General features: G+C 61.0%; 1 protein-coding gene across 7 annotated transcripts in view; it reads left to right on the top strand.

Annotated features, from left to right (window-relative positions):
• Positions 1–2,658: 2,658 nt before the first annotated feature.
• Positions 2,659–15,402, top strand: part of DCTN1 (dynactin subunit 1) — a 34,074-nt gene continuing 21,330 nt past the window's right edge. For 5 of the 7 annotated variants that reach the window (XM_029063175.2, XM_029063172.2, XM_029063171.2 and 2 more), the window contains exons 1-2: positions 10,261–10,343; positions 13,694–13,939. In XM_029063175.2, the coding sequence (XP_028919008.1) occupies positions 10,311–10,343; positions 13,694–13,939 (279 nt within the window). In that variant the 5' untranslated portion in view covers positions 10,261–10,310. Of the gene's footprint in view, positions 2,773–10,260; positions 10,344–13,693; positions 13,940–15,402 lie in introns of those variants that run through there. The other 2 variants (XM_029063174.2, XM_029063176.1) reach the window with 2 other exon arrangements.

Genomic DNA, 15,402 nt, shown 5'->3' with positions numbered 1-15,402 from the left:
TTGGGACTCAGCTTGGCTCAGCGGAAGGAGCTCCGCCACTTGTCGGCCGGGTGACTTTGGGCGAGTCACTTCACCTCTCTGGGCCCCAGTTCCCTCATCTGGAAAATGGGGGTGAAGACCGGGAGCCCCGCGTGGGACAGCCTGATAGCCCCGTATCTCCCCCCCCGCCCCCCCGCGCTTAGAACGGTGCTTGGCACAGATACCAGCATCATTACTATTACGATTCTATTTATTAGGCGCTTACTATGCGCCAAGCCCTGTTGTGATGGGTCAGCCGATCGTATTTATTGAGCGCTTCCCCCGTGCAGTCCGCTGTACTAAGCGCGAGGAGGTGGGCCTCCGGGAAGGCTTTAAAGAGAGCGAGAGGCGGCGGCGGACACGGTGGGGGGGGCGGGGGCGTCGCGGACCGGAGGCGGGACGCAGGCGAGAGGTCGGCGGCGAGACGGATGAGACGCAGCGAGGCCGTCGACATTAGAGGGGTGAAGTGCGCGGGCTGGGTTGGAATAAGAGGAGCGAAAGTAGAGACCGGAGCGGGGAGAGACGGGAGGCCGGGAGGTCAGCGAGGAGGCCGATGCGGTCGTCGAGGCGGCGCAGGAGAAGTGCTTGGATTCACGGGGGAGCGGTGGCGATGGAGAGGAAAGGGCGGGTTTTAGCGACGGCGGGAAGCGGGGGGGAGTGACGGGATTTCGTGACGGATGGAATACGTGGGTTGAACGAGAGAGTCGAGGACAACGCCAAGCCGGACGGACGGTGGTGCCGTCCACAGCGATGGGGAGGACGGAGCACCGTGGAAGGATAAGAAGTTCACCTTGGGCCATGTTCAGCGCGAGGTGACGGAGGACATCCACAGAGAGATATCTTGAAGGCCGGAGGAGATCCTGGACCGCGGAGAGGGAGAGAGATCGGGGCTGGAGATGTAGATTTGGGTACTGTACTGTTCGCTCCCAAACGCTTAGTACGGTGCTCTAAACACAGTAAGTACATGGTGCTGCCTCTCCATAAGCTCAGTTCGGCCAGAGAACTGCCGACTCGATTGTGCTCTCCCAGGCGCTCAGTACAGTGCCCTGGACGCAGGAAATACGATGGATTGACGCTGAGCCCGAGGTGGCCAGGGCGCGTGTCTACCGACGATTACACTGGACTCTCCCGAGCGCTCAACGCAGTACGCGGCCTAGCGGCTACAGCCCGGGCCTGGGGGTCAGAGGGCGGTGGGTTCGAATCCCGGCCCCGCCTCACGTCCGCCCCGGGACCCCGGGCAAGCGTCTGGGCCTCGGGTACTTCAACTGTGAAACGGGGACCGAGACTGCGAGCCCCACGTGGGACTCTGGCCGACCCGATATTCCCGTGACCGCCCCGGCGCTTAGTACAGTGCCGGGCACAGGGGAAGCGCCCAAGTGCCACGATTCTTCATTCGATCGTATTTATCGAGCGCTTTCTGGGTGCAGGGCGAACTATTAAAGGCTCGGAAAGTATTCGTTCATTCATTCCGGAGGATTTATTGAGCCCTTACTATGTGCAGAGCACTGGACTAAGCGCTCCGAAGGCACAGGTCGGCAACGAGTACCATTCAGCAACAAATGGACAATCCCTGCCCAACAACGGGCTCACAGTCTAGTGACTGTTATTTATATAATATACATATATATGTATATATATGTATATATCCATCCACTCGTATTTATTGAGTGCTGATTATGTGCAGAGCCCTGTGCTAAGCGCTTGGAAGGGACAATTCGGTCACGCTATGTATAGTATATTCTATATTATATGTAATTATTATTATTATTATTATCCACTCCAGCGTTTAGGCCAGCGCCTGGCACGTAGTAAGCGCTGGCCAGAGATCACAGCCGTTAGGATTATGGGTGGGGGTGGGGCGGCCACCTTCCCCCTCAGGCCCACTTTTCCCGCCCTTCCTAACTTTCGGGGTCCTCGCAGGCGGCGCTCCGCCGGCCGCGCATGCGCCCTCCGCGACGGGCTGTCCTTCCCAAAGCCCTCGCCTCCAGAGGTTCCCCCCGCGGGTCTCCCTTTTGCGGCCACTGCTACGGTGACGAGATTTTTCCCCCCCGCAGCGATGGGGAGCGGGGGGTGTCGAGCGGTCGGGGCAGAGGACGGGCGCGGGTCCGGCCCGGCGGCGCCGCGGGCAGCCCCAGCGCAGGGGGCCTTGGCGGAGACGCCCGGTGGGGGCGCCAGCCCGCGCATGCGCCGAGCCCTCCAGGGCGGACGGCGCATGCGCCCCGCTCTCCAGAACGTGGCCCCTGTCCGGGATCCGACTGCGCATGCGTTCCGCTCTCCAGGACGTGGCCCCCTCCTCGCCCCCCCCCGGCCTCCTATTGCGCACGCGCCGACTCCCCCGGGGCGGGGCCCCGTCCTCCTCCCGCCCGCGCTCCTACTGCGCATGCGCCCCGCTCTCCAGCACGTGGCCCCCTCTTCTCCCCCCTCGTCCCGCCCGGGCTCCGACTGCGCCCGCGCCGATTCCTCCGGGGCGGGGCTCCTCCCGCGCATGCGCCGTGCTTTCCAGGGCGGGGCTGGTCCCCGCCCCGCGGCCGCGCATGCGCGAAGCGGTCCAGGGCGGGGCCCCCTTCCTCCCCCCCGCCCGCGCTCCGGCCGCGCATGCGCCGCGCTCTCCAGGGTGGGGCTGCCCCTCCCCCCGCCGCTCCCCCGCCCCCAGCCAGGGGAGTCTATTAAGGAGGCCGCAGGGTGGGCTGTAGTGAGCGCCCATCCGGGCCCGGCGGACTCTTTGTGCACGACTCGGGAGGTGGCCCGGCGGCGGTGAGTCTGCCGGGGGGGATCCGGGCTCCCCTCCCCCCCCCCCCTCCTTGTTGGGCGTCTACTACGGGCTGCACACTGTGCTGAGCGCTCGGGCAGCTGGGCTTTTTGACTCTAGTGGCCTCCGTGGCCCGGGTGAGGCGCTTACTACGGGCCCGGGCGAGGCGCTCGGGGAGAGTGCGTTTTGAATGTAGGTTTTGATTTTTAGGGCACTCCTTAAACCTGGCACTGTACTGAGCGCCGCGGGGGGGGGAGGGGCTGGATGTTTAGTTGACTTTAATAGCACTTGTTAAGCGCCTACCAAGTGCCAGGCACTGTAGTAAGCGCTGCGGGGGGGACTTGGTTTAGGGTTGACTTCGTTTAGTGACAGTTAAGCACCTACTAAGTGCCAAGCACTGTACTAAACGCTGCGGGGGGGACTTTGTTTTTAGTTGACTTTGTTTAGTGACAGTTAAGCACCTACTAAGTGCCAAGCACTGTACTAAACGCTGCGGGGGGGACTTTGTTTTTAGTTGACTTTGTTTAGTGACAGTTAAGCGCCTACTAAGTGCCAGGCACTGTACTAAGCGCTGCGGGAGGGACTTGGTTTTTAGTTGACTTTGTTTAGTGACAGTTTAAGCGCCTACTAAGTGCCAGGCACTGTAGTAAGCGCTGCGGGGGGACTTGGTTTTTAGTTGACTTTTTTTAGTGACAGTTAAGCGCCTACTAAGTGCCAGGCACTATACTAAGCGCTGCGGGGGGGGGACTGTTTTTAGTTGACCCTTTTTAGTGACAGTTCTTAAGCGCCTAAGTGCCAGGCACTGTAGTAAGCGTCTTAAGCGCCGAAGTGCCAGGCACTGTACTAAGCGCTGCGGGAGGGACTTTGTTTTTAGTTGACTTTTTTTAGTGACAGTTAAGCTCCTACTAAGTGCCAGGCACTGTACTAAGCGCTGCGGGGGAGTTCTTTTTAGTTGACTTCTTTAGTGGCAGTTTTAAAACGCTTACTAAGTGCCAGGCACTGTACTAAGCGCTGCGAGGGGGACTTCGGTTTTTAGTTGACTTTTTTTAGTGACAGTTAAGCGCCCACTAAGTGCCAGGGACTGTACTAAGCGCTGCGGGGGGGGGTTCTTTTTAGTGGACTTCTTTAGTGGCAGTTTTTAAGCGCTTACTAAGTGCCAGGCACTGTACTAAGCGCTGCGGGGGGGACTTTGTTTTTAGTTACTCTTAATTGCGGTTATTAAGCTTTTGCTGTGTACCAGGCACTGTACTAAGCGCTGGGGGCAACTTTGCTTTCAGTTGACTTCTTAATGGCAGTTGGTGAGCACTTACTAGGTACCAGGCACTGTACTGAGCGCTGGGAGCGACTTTGTTTATAGTTGACTATTTTTAATGGCACTTGTTAAGCGCTTACTAGGTACCAGGCACTGTACTAAGCACTGGGCGGGGGGGACGACCTGCTTTTAGTCGACTATTTTTAGTGGCAGTTAAGCGCTAAGTGCCAGGCACTGTACTAAACGCTGCGGGGGGGGACTTTGTTTTTAGTTGACTTTTTTTAATGGCGGTTAGTAAGCGCTTACTAGGTACCGGGCACTGTAATAAATGCTGGGAGGGACTTTATTTTTCGTTTACCTTTTTTAACGGCAGTTAAGTCCTTACTCGATGCCTGGCACTGTACTGAGCGCTCGAGGAGACTTTGTTTTTAGTTGACTTTCTTTAACAGCGTGGCTCAGTGGAAAGAGCACGGGCTTTGGAGTCAGAGGTCATGGGTTCGAATCCCGGCTCGGCCACGTTATCCGCTGTGTGACTTTGGGCAAGTCACTTAACTTCTCGGTGCCTCAGTTACCTCATCTGTAAAATGGGGATTAAGACCGTGAGCCCCACGTGGGACAACCTGATTCCCTTGTGTCTACCCCAGGGCTCAGAACAGTGCTCGGCACATAGTAAGCGCTTAACAAATACCAACATTATTATTATTAAGTTGGTAAGCGCTTACTAGGTACCAGGCACTGTACTAAGCGCTGGGGGAGACTTGGTTTTTAGTTGACTTTTTTTAATACCGATTAAGCGCTTACTATGTGCCCGGTACTACGCTTAGCGTTGGGGTGGGTGGCTTTTTTGGGGGGGGGTTCAGTTTTTTTATGGCACCTGTTAGGCGCTTACTAGGTGCCAGGCAGCGTACTAGATGCTGGGGGAAATGGGCTTTTTTACTCTGCTTATTTTTATGACACGTGTCAAGAACTTGGTACCAGGCACTGTAGTAACAATCATAATGCTGGCATTTATTAAGCGCCTATTATGTGCCAAGCACTGTTCTAAGCGCCGGGGTAGATCCCAGCTCATCAGGTTGTCCCACTTGGGGCTCACAGGCTTCAGCCCCATTTGACAGATGCGGGAACTGAGGCCCAGAGAAGTGCAGCGACTTGCCCGAGGTCACACAGCCGACAGCGCGGGGTGGGGGGTGGGGGAGACCTCGTCTGTAGTTGAATTTTGTTGTCGTGGCAGTTGTTGAGCGCTCGCTATGTGCCGGGTCCTGTACTAAGCACTGCGTTTGATAGTTTAGCTTTTTATGGGACCAGTTAGACGCTTACTAGGTGCCAGGCACTGTGCTAAGTGCTGGGGGAAATGGGCTTTTTTTAGTCTTTTTTTTCTTATGGCACTTATTTGGTGCCAAGTATCATACTAAGTGGTGGGGTAGATTTTTTTTTAATTTAATTTTCTTTTTATAATGGTATTTAAGCGCTTACTATGTGCCAAGCACTCTTTTAAGTGCTGGGGAGGATCCAGGGTGCCTGTTAGCTGTTTCCTAGGCACCCCACCAGGCACTGTGCTAAGCGCTGGGGGGATGGTTTTTGTTTTTTTAGGTCAATGTTAAGCACTTACTGGGTGCAGGTATTACCTCAGCACCGGCGTAGTTGGTTTTCTTGAGTTTATTTTTTCTTGATACCACCTGTTAGGCACTTACTAGGTGCCAGGCACTGTACTAAGCACTGGGGCAGACGGTTTGTTTTAGTTTAGCTATTTAATTCAGTCGTATTTATCGAGCGCTTACTCTGTGCAGAGTTTTATGGCCTTGGTAAGCGCTCACTGGGTGTCAGGTACTATACTATGGGCTGAGGTAGATTTTTCTTTTCTTCTATTTTTTTTTTAAAGTTTTAGGCGCTCACTACTGCCCGGCAGTGTAGTAAGTGCTGGGGGAGATGGTGTTTTCGGTTTAGATTTTTTACGGCACTTGTCAAATGCTTGTAATGTGTCAGGTAGTCGACTCAGTTCTGGGGGAGATGGATTTTTTTTCATTTTAGTTTTTCTTATGGCACTTGTAAAGCACTTTACTTTGTGCCCAGACACTGTACTAAGCACTGGGGGAGATGTTGGGTTTTTTTTTTTTTACTTTCGTTTTTTTAATGACTTAAATGATTACTTTGTGTCACGCATCGTATTAGGTTCTGACGTAGATGGTTTTTTGGGGGTTCGTTTTGGCTTTCTGTGGCTTCTCGTTGAGCGCATATGTGCGAAGCACTGGACTAAGCCCTGGGGAAGGTAGGTTTGTCTTTATGGTGTTTAAATGCTTCCTATGTGCCGGGCACTGTACTAAGCACTGGGGCAGGTGGAGGTTAATCAGGTGTGACCTGTCCCTTTCCCACGTGGGGCTCCTGGTATCGGTTCAGTCCCGAGGGACGGTGTTTGGGTGGAAATGGGGCTTTATTATTATTTTTTTTTTTTTTTGCTGGGATCCAACATTTCCAGATCGCTTCTGATCCTAAAGTCGGTTTTTCATGTTTGATTTCCCCCCCCCCATAATTATAATAATAATAATAGTGACATTTGTTAAGCGCTAACTATGTGCCAGGCACTGTTGTAAGTGCCAGGGTGGATCCAAGCTCATCAGGTCTTTATTTAAGCTCAAGGTCCTCATCTCCATTTTACAGGTGAGGTGTCCGAGGCCCAGAGAGGTGAAGTGACCGGCCCCAGGTCACCCAGCGGACAAGTGGCGGAGCGGGGATTAGAACCCAGGTCCGGGCCCGGGGTCTAGCCGCTGGGCCACGCCGCTTCCCTGCTTCCCAGCAAGGATTTGGATGAGGATTTCCCCTCTCGGGGTCGGGGCCGGTCACGGAGTCGGTGGAAGTAAAGCTATCCCTGAGACCCGCCTCTCTTTTCCCCCCCTCCCACCTAGGGCTTGGGTTCTAATCCCAGCTCTGCCACCTGCCCGCTGTGTGACCTTGGGCGAGTCGCTTCACTTCTCTGGGCCTCGGTCCCCTCTTGTAGAAAATGGGGACGGAGACGGTGAGCCCCACGTGGGACAGGGATTGTGTCCAAAGCGATTCCTCGTATCCACCCCAGTGCTTAGTACGGTGCCCGGCACATAGCAGTGCTTAAAAGATGCTCTTACAAAGTGCGTGGTTCGTTCAGTCATGTTCACTGAGTGCTTACTGTGCGCAGAGCACCGTCCTAAGCGCTTGGGACGGACAATAATAAACACATTTCCTGCCCACAGTGAGCTTAGGGTCTAGAGGGGGAGAGGGGCATTAAGAGAAATCAGGAAATGACAGGGATGGACATGAGCGCGGTGGGACCGGGCCGGGGGAAGGACAAAGGGCCGGGGCGACGCGGAGCGGGAGATGAGGAAGCGGGGGGCTTAGTCAGGGAAGGCCTCCCGGAGGAGATGGGCCTGCCATAAGGCACTGGAGGTGGCGGGCGGAGTCACGGTCCCCTGGATTTTTCCGGGCCAGAGGCGGGCCGCGGGCAAGATGGAGGTCCAGTGAGAAGGTGGGCGTCAGAGGAGCGCGGCGTGTGGGCCGGGTTGGAGTAGGAGAGCGGGGAGGTAAGAGGGGGCGAGGGGATGAAAGCCGACGGCGAGGGGTTGCCGTTGGAGGCGGAGGCGGGCGGGCAACCGCCGGAGCTTCTCGAGGAGCGGGCGGACACGGCCCGGACGTTTTCGTGGAAGGCCGACCCTCTACCGCCGACCGGAGCGGGGAGAGACGGGGGGCCGGCGGGTCGAGCGACGGGCCGACGGAGTGACGGAGGCGGCGTAGGATGGTACTGACGGGGCGTCGGTTGGGACGGAGAGGACAGGGTGGGGTTTTAGCGATGCCGTGAAGGGGGCACCGACGGGATTCGGCCACCGATGGAATATGCGGGTCGAGTGAGAGAGGGGAGTCAAGGCTAAGGCCAAGGTGGCGGGGGATCGTAGGGCAGGAAGGAGGGCGGACCGGGAAAGTCGGGGCGAGGACGGGGTTTGGGCGGCAAGATGAGGCGCTCCGTTTTGGACACGTTACGCTTCGGGACATCCAAGAAGGCAGGAGGAAATGCGACGCCGCAGAGAGGAAGGGACCGGAGCTGGAGATGGGGGCGTCATCCCCGTAAGGGTGGTAGTCGAAGCCCTGGGAGCGAACGAGTTCTCCAAGGGAGTGGGTGGAGATGGAGAAGAGGGAAGGGACCCAGAACCGGGACCCCCGCGGTTAGGGGGCGGGAGGCAGAGGAGGAGCCCACCCAGGAGACCGAGAGTGAGCGGCCAGAGAGGCGAGAGGGCAACCAGGAGAGGACGAGGTCGGGGAAGCCCCGAGGAGGGAGAAGGGGGCGGTCGGCGGCGTCCGAGGCGGCCGAGAGGCGGAGGAGCATGGGGATAGAGTAGGAGCCGTCGGATCGGGCAAGGAGGAGGTCGCGGGTGACCTTTGGGAGGGCGCTTTCTGTGGCGCGAAGGGGACGGGGTCGAGGAGGCAATCGGAGGAGAGGAGTAGGGGCGGCGAGGGGAGAGGACGGGCTCGAGGAGCTTGGAGGGGAATGGGAGGAGGGAGGTGGGGCCGGATCCGGAGCGAGCCTCTGGGGTCGAGGGACGGTTTTTGAGGAGGGGCGAGACGTGGGCATGGCCCAAGGCAGAGGGGGAGAAGCCAGGGGAGAGTGAGCCGTGGAGGAGGGCAGGGAAGAGCGTTTTTATGAGGTGGGAGGGAATGGGCTGGGATGCCCAGGTGGAGGGGATGGAACCGGAGAGGAGGCAGGAGGTGTCCTCTGCGGGGACTGCCGGGAAGGATGGGAGAGTTGAAGAGGGGGTCGGAGCGGGGAGGGACCGAGGAGGGGCAGGGGAGATCTCCGGGAGACGCCGCCGGACGGCGTCGATTTTCTCCACAGAGTAGACGGCCAGCTCGGTGGGGGCCGGGGACGGGGGGGACCCTGGGGAGGGAGTCGGACGTCTGGAACGGTCGGCCAGGGCGATGGACGCGGTCGTATCCGCAGTGCTCAGTCCGGTGCTCTGCCCGCAGTAAGCTCTCCCTAAATACCATTTTTGGACGGACCCATTCGGTGGCATTTGTTGAGCCCTTATTGGGTAGAGAGCACTGCGCTAAGCGCTCGAGAGAGTCCCACACCACAATACACGGACACGTTCTGCGAACTCATTGCCGGCGGGGAGCGTGTCAGCAGGCCGCGTCGTCCACTTGTACCCGGAGCGCTTAGCCCGGGCACCGCTCGACGAGAAACGGACGGGAGAGGCCGCGGGGCCCGGCGGCTAGAGCCGGGCCCGGGAGTCGGAAGGGCACGGGTCCCCATCCCGGCTGCGCCACGCGTCTGCCGCGCGACCCTGGGCGAGTCACTTCACTCGTAGGCCTCGGTTGCCTCGTCTCTCAGAGGGGGATGGAGAGCGTGAGCCCCCCGTGAGACGGGGACTGGGCCCGGCCCGATTTGCTCGTCTCCGCCCCGGTGCTTAGCACAGTGTCTGCCACGTGGTAAGCGTGGGAGACACCCCGGCCGTTATCGGTGGTCGTCCAGTGCTCTCCACCCCCCAGTGAGCGCTTAACGGATAGCACAGCCAGTATTGGTCCCATGCTCCGCACCCCCAGTGAGCGCTTAACGGATAGCACATTCATCATCGTTAGTCCAGTGCTTTGCACCCCCCCCCCCCCCCCCCGTAAGTGCTTAATAAAGAGCACAATGATTTGTCTCGTGCTCTGCACCCCCAGGAGGTGCCTATCAACTAGCACAATTATTAATGGTGCAATTCTCCGCACCCCCACCGACCCCTTAAGAAATAGCACGGTGGTTACGGTTTAGCCCCAGTAAGCGCTTAACAGATAGCGCAGCTGTTATTATTTCGGTTAGCGCGGTGCTCCGCACCCCCAGCGAGCGCTGAGTAAATAGCGCAGTTAGTGTTATTCCTGTGAGTGCCGTGGTCCTGCACCCCGCAGGAGGTAGCCCCGATGGGCCGGCGGCGGGCGATGGGTTGAGGCCTGGGTGGGCATCGGCCTGGTGGCGCTGGGTGCGGGGCTGTGCGGGGCGCTCCCCCTCCCCGCCCCCCCAACCTTCTCCCCCGGGGGAGGGGGGCGGGCCTGCCGGGCGCTAGGACCCCGCGGCCCGGTGTGGGTTTGGGTTCGGGTTCCCCGGCTCCCCGGTTGTAGCGCGCAGTCCTTCTGGGCCCGGCCGGGGGTCCAGCCGGGGGTCCAGCCGGGGCCCCCCGCCCCTGGACGCCACCGGAGCGGCCGGGAGCGGACGGGAGCGGCCACCCTGGGCTGGGGTCTGCGGGGGGGTGGGGGCGGGCAGGGGGCCCGTCCTCCCTGGTGACCCCCCCCGGAACCATGGCCCAGAGCCGGAGGCCCCTCTACGGTCGGGTAAGCTGGGGAGGGGGCGGGGAGGGGGGGCGGGGGGAGAGGATGGGGAAGGGGGTCCCCCTGGGCCTGCCCACCCCCACCAGCCCCTTCCCCCCTCATCCTTCTCCTCCAGCCCCCCTCTCCATTTTCCTCCAGCCCCCCTCCCCCTTTTCCTCCGGCCCCTCTCCCCCCTTGTCCTCCGGCCCCTCTCCCCCCTTGTCCTCCGGCCCCTCTCCCCCCTTGTCCTCCGGCTTCCCTCCGCCTTGTCCTCCGGCCTCCCTCCGCCTTGTCCTCCGGCCTCCCTCCGCCTTGTCCTCCGGCCTCCCTCCCCCTTGTCCTCCGGCCTCCCTCCCCCTTGTCCTCCAGCCCCCCCCTTGTCCTCCAGCCCCCCTCCCCCTTGTCCTCCAGCCCCCCCATTTTCCTCCAGCCCCCCCCTTGTCCTCCCACCCCCATCCCATCCAGCTCCCCCCCCTTGTCCTCCAGCCCCCCCCTTGTCCTCCAGCTCCCCCTCCCTTGTCCTCCAGCCCCCCTCCCCTGCATTTTCCCCCCAGCCCCCCTCCTCCCTGATGGCTTGTCGAGGAGGGGGCCGGTCCTTCCATCTGCCGGCCGGTCCATCGTCCCGGGTCCGGCCCGGCCCGCTTCTCCCCCCGGGCGTCCGGGGGAGCGGGGAGGACGAGGACGAGGCCCCCGGCCTTTGGCCTCCTGCGCCCCCCCCCGGCCTCCGCCTCGCCGAGCGCCCCCCGACCCCCGGCGGACCGTCCGCTCCCCGGCGGGGGTCTTGGCCCTCGGTGCCCCCCAGGCCCCCGACCCCGACGACGGGCCCCGTGGGGTAGGAGGCCCACGGCTCCGGCCCGGCCGACGGGCCCCGGGTCGGCCCGCCCCTCCCGCCGGGGTCCCCGGCGGTGGGCCAGGCCTCGTCGGTTTCGGGGTCCCCGCTCTCCTGCAGGGGACCCCCCCCCTTCCCCCTCCCCTCCAGTCCCCCCCAATCCCCCAGCGCTGTGAGGAGTAAAGATGGAGGCGAAAGGAGCCGGGCCCGCAGTGACCGCTACTGAGCCCTCCCCGCCCCCCGGGGGGTTCCAGAAGTTCCTCCGCTAGACCGGACCCTCCTTGCGGGCCGGGGTCCCACCCGCCCACCCCCTTTACCGTCCCCTCCCCAGCGCTCAGGTCAGTGCTCCGCACGCGCAAAGCGCTGCATCGGTAAAGACGATGGGATGGACGGATGGAGGGGTACCGCCGGCGGGTCGATGCGGGGGTTTCTCGCCCCCCATCCCGCCGAGCCCCCGGTTGATCAGCCCCCTCGGGCGGGGGGAGGCCCGGGGAGAGGCACACGTGGGTGCCTGTTAACAAGAACCATTATTATAATTATGATTCTCTGGGCCTCAGTTCCCTCAACTGTAAAATGGGGGCGAAGACTGTGAGCCCCGTGCGGAGCAGGGCCTGTGTCCAACCTGACTCGCCTAGGTCTACCCCAGTGCCTTGTCTAGTCCCTGGCATAGTAGATGCCTATTAAAAAACAAACAAACCAGTATTAGTATTACTATTATTCTTCTTCTCTGGGCCTCGGTTCCCTCGACTGTAAAATGGGGCTGGAGACCGCGAGCCGCCCGTGGGACGGGGACAGTGTCCAACCTGATTTGCTCGTATCCACCCCAGTGCTCAGTACAGTGCCTGGCACACAGTAAGCGCTTAACAAGTACCCCGATTATGATTGATATTATGAGGCAGTGGGGAATTCCTCCCTGCGCCTCAGTGCCCTCAGCCGTAAAAGGGGGACAAAGACCGTGAGCCTCACGCGGGACGGGAACTGTGTCCAACCTGATGAGACTGTATCTCCCCCAGTGCTTAGTACAGTGCCTGGCACGTGGTAAGTGCTTACCAAATACCGCTATCATTAGTATTATTGGGAGGGTTTGGGATGCCTGCCTTCCCTCTGCCTCATTTTCCTCAGCTGTAAAACGGGATTGAAGACTGTGAGCCCCCCGTGGGACAGGGACTGTGTCCAACCGGATTAGCTCGTCTCTCCCCCAGTGCTCAGTACAGTGCCCGGCCCCCGGTGAGCGAGTACCATACCAGAATCAGTTCGTTCGGTCGTATTTCTTGAGCACTCGCTGTGGGCGGAGCTCTGTAGTAAGTGCTTGGGAGAGGACAGTAGAAGAATAAAACGGATACATCGCCTGACCTCGGTGAGCCTGGAGTCTAGAGGTGAGGCCACAGTCTAGCGCCAGGCTCTGTACTGAGCGCCGGCGCAGATACGAGCTCCTCAGGGGGGGACCCGGTCCCTGTCCCACAGAGGGCTCCCGGTCTTCACCCCCGTTTTCCAGCTGAGGGAACTGAGGCCCAGAGAAGTGAGGCACCCGGGGTCACACGGCAGACGGGCGGCGGGGCCGGGATTAGAACCCGGCTCCTTCTGACGCCCGGGGCCGGGCTCCACCCGCTAGGCCACGCCGCCTCTCCACCCGCCTGCCCGCCTCCCTGTGAGGGCGGGGACCGGGCCTCGCTTCTGCCGGCGCCGTACTCCGCCCAGTCCCGTGGCCTTCGGGCAGTAACTGCCCGGAGAAGCGGCACGGCCCCCGGTGGCGGGAGCCCGGGCCCCGGGGGTCAGAGGGACCCGAGTTCTAGTCCCGGTCCCGCCCCCGGTCGGCCGGGTGACCTTGGGCAAAGTCACTGGACCTCTCCGGGCCTCAGTGCCCTGGTCTGGAAAACGGGGACAGGGAGCGCGAGCCCCTCGTGGGGCTCGACCAGCTCGTAGCGAACCCCGGACCTCAGTACGGCGCCTGGCACCTGGTGAGCGCTTAACAAATAGCACGATGATAATAATTATTGTTCCATAGCCTGGATTGACCTCAGGTGGAACAGGGCCGAGGGCGTGGGGGGGGGGGGGGGGTCCAGCTCGATTTGCTGGCGTCCGCCCCCGGCGCTTAGTACGGTGCCCGGCAAATGATAATACGAATAAGCGCTTACTATGTGCCTAGCGCTGCTCTAAGCACCCGGGGCGGATACCAGGCAATCAGGTCGGACGCAGTCCCTGTCCCGCGTGGGGCTCCCGGTCTCCCTCGCCACGGAACGGACGAAGTCACTGCGGCCTAGGGCAGGCAAGTGACTTGTCCATGTTGATGCAGCGGACGTGCGAGGGAGCCGGGATTAGAACCCAGATCCTTAAGCGCTTCAGAAATACCACTGTTAGGATTATCGTTATTAGTGTTGCTCCCTAGCCCAGATTGACCTCAGGGGGCGTGTCCTGCCCGCGAGGGCCCCCGTTGGTTCGTTGGATGGGATTTATGGAGCGCTTAGGTGGGCGAAGCACTGGCCGGCGCGCTGGGGAGAGGGCGGGAGGACGACGATGCGAGGGCCTCCCGCGGGTGTGTCCGCAGGCCTCGCCCGGCGGCAGGATGAGCGCGGAGGCGAGCGGCCGGCCCCTGAAGGTGGGCTCCCGGGTGGAGGTGATCGGCAAGGGGCACCGGGGCACCGTGGCCTACGTGGGCGCCACCCTGTTCGCCACCGGCAAGTGGGTGGGCGTCATCCTGGACGAGGCCAAGGGCAAGAACGACGGCACCGTGCAAGGCCGCCGCTACTTCACCTGCGAGGACGGCCGGGGCATCTTCGTGCGCCAGTCCCAGGTACGTGCCCGCCCCGGCTCGTGCCCCGGAGGGCGGCGGGGCGGCCGGGCCCCGGGCGGTCGAGCAGCGGGATCCCTCGAGCGCTTCCCGGGCGGCGGCGCGGCCGAGCGGGGAGAAGCCCGGGCCTGGCAGCTGGAGGGCCGTGGGTTCTAATCCTGCCGCTCGGCGGCTCCGCGGCCTCGGGCGAGGCACCTGGCTCCTCGGGGGCCTCGGCTGCCTCGTCTGGAAAATGGGGGTCGGGACGGGGACCGAATCCGACCTGATTTGCTTGCGCCTCCCCCGGAGCTTAGTACCGTGCCTGGCGCGGAGTAGGCGCCCAACAAAGACCATCATTATACAGAGACCGTTAGTGTTTATTAATGCTATCGCTATAATAATAATTTGTTTTGCGCTCAGTAGGTGCAGAGCACTGTTCTAAGCGCCGGGGGAGACACGGGGTCATCAGGTTGTCCCACGTGAGGCTCCCGGTCGCCATCCCCATTTTCCAGACGAGGGAACTGAGGCCCAGAGAAGTGAAGTGACTTGCCCACAGTCGCACGGCTTGCGCGGAGCACTACAGTATTAATAGTAACGGTGGTATCTCGTAAGCACTCACTGTGTGTCGGGCACTGTACTAAGCACCCGGGAGAGGACGACGCAACCGAATGGGAGTTGGCAGCTCGGGCAAGGCTGGGCCCCAAGTAATACCTAGTATCGATAATAATTCCGGGTACGATACTTTGTGCCAAGCACCGTCCCGAGCGCGGGGGGAGAGAGATGTTAATCAGGTTGGACACAGCCCCCGTCCCACATGGGGCTCACGGTCTTCATCCCCATTTTGCAGATGAGGCCCAGAGACGTCAAGTGATCTGGCCCAGGTCCCCCCAGCAGACAAGTGGCGGAGCTGGGATTAAAACCCAGGCACTCGGGACTCCCAAGCCGGGGCTCTCGCCACCAGACCGTGCCGGCTGGGGCCCCGTCGATCGATCGATCGATCGATCGAGGGACGGAGCACCGACTGTGCGCAGAGCACTGTATCGAGGCCCTGGGAGAGGGCAATCTAGCAGAAAAGGGAGTTAGCCGCCGAGGCGAGGCTGGACGCCTCATAAGCGCTTAGTATCGTTGAAAAAAAAGAGATAAAAGTTGTGGGGGCGGACGAGTGACCCCCCCGGGGAGTGGGGGAAGAAGGAGAATAAAAGGGGACCCAGGACTGAGCCCTGAGAGGCCGCTCCCCCCCCCCCAGTTAAGGGGGTGGGAGGCCGAGGAGGAGAGGCCAGAGACGTTAGGAGACCCAGTAAGCTCACGGCGGGCAGGGGACGCGACTGCCAACTCGGGCGTAGCGCCCTCTCCCAAGCGCTTAGCACAGGGCTCTGCACACTGTAAGGGCTCAAGCGACACCGTGGATCGATCGGCTTATAGACTGTCCCTCTGGACTCTCAGTCGGTTCTGGGCAGGGGACGTGTCGACCAACTCCGTACCGTCCT

Source organism: Ornithorhynchus anatinus, chromosome 4, assembly GCF_004115215.2.
Source record: "Ornithorhynchus anatinus isolate Pmale09 chromosome 4, mOrnAna1.pri.v4, whole genome shotgun sequence".
Classification (NCBI taxonomy): Eukaryota; Metazoa; Chordata; class Mammalia; order Monotremata; family Ornithorhynchidae; genus Ornithorhynchus; species Ornithorhynchus anatinus.
The sequence above is the reverse complement of the archived record's forward strand: the minus strand, read 5'-3'. Positions and strand labels throughout refer to the sequence as shown.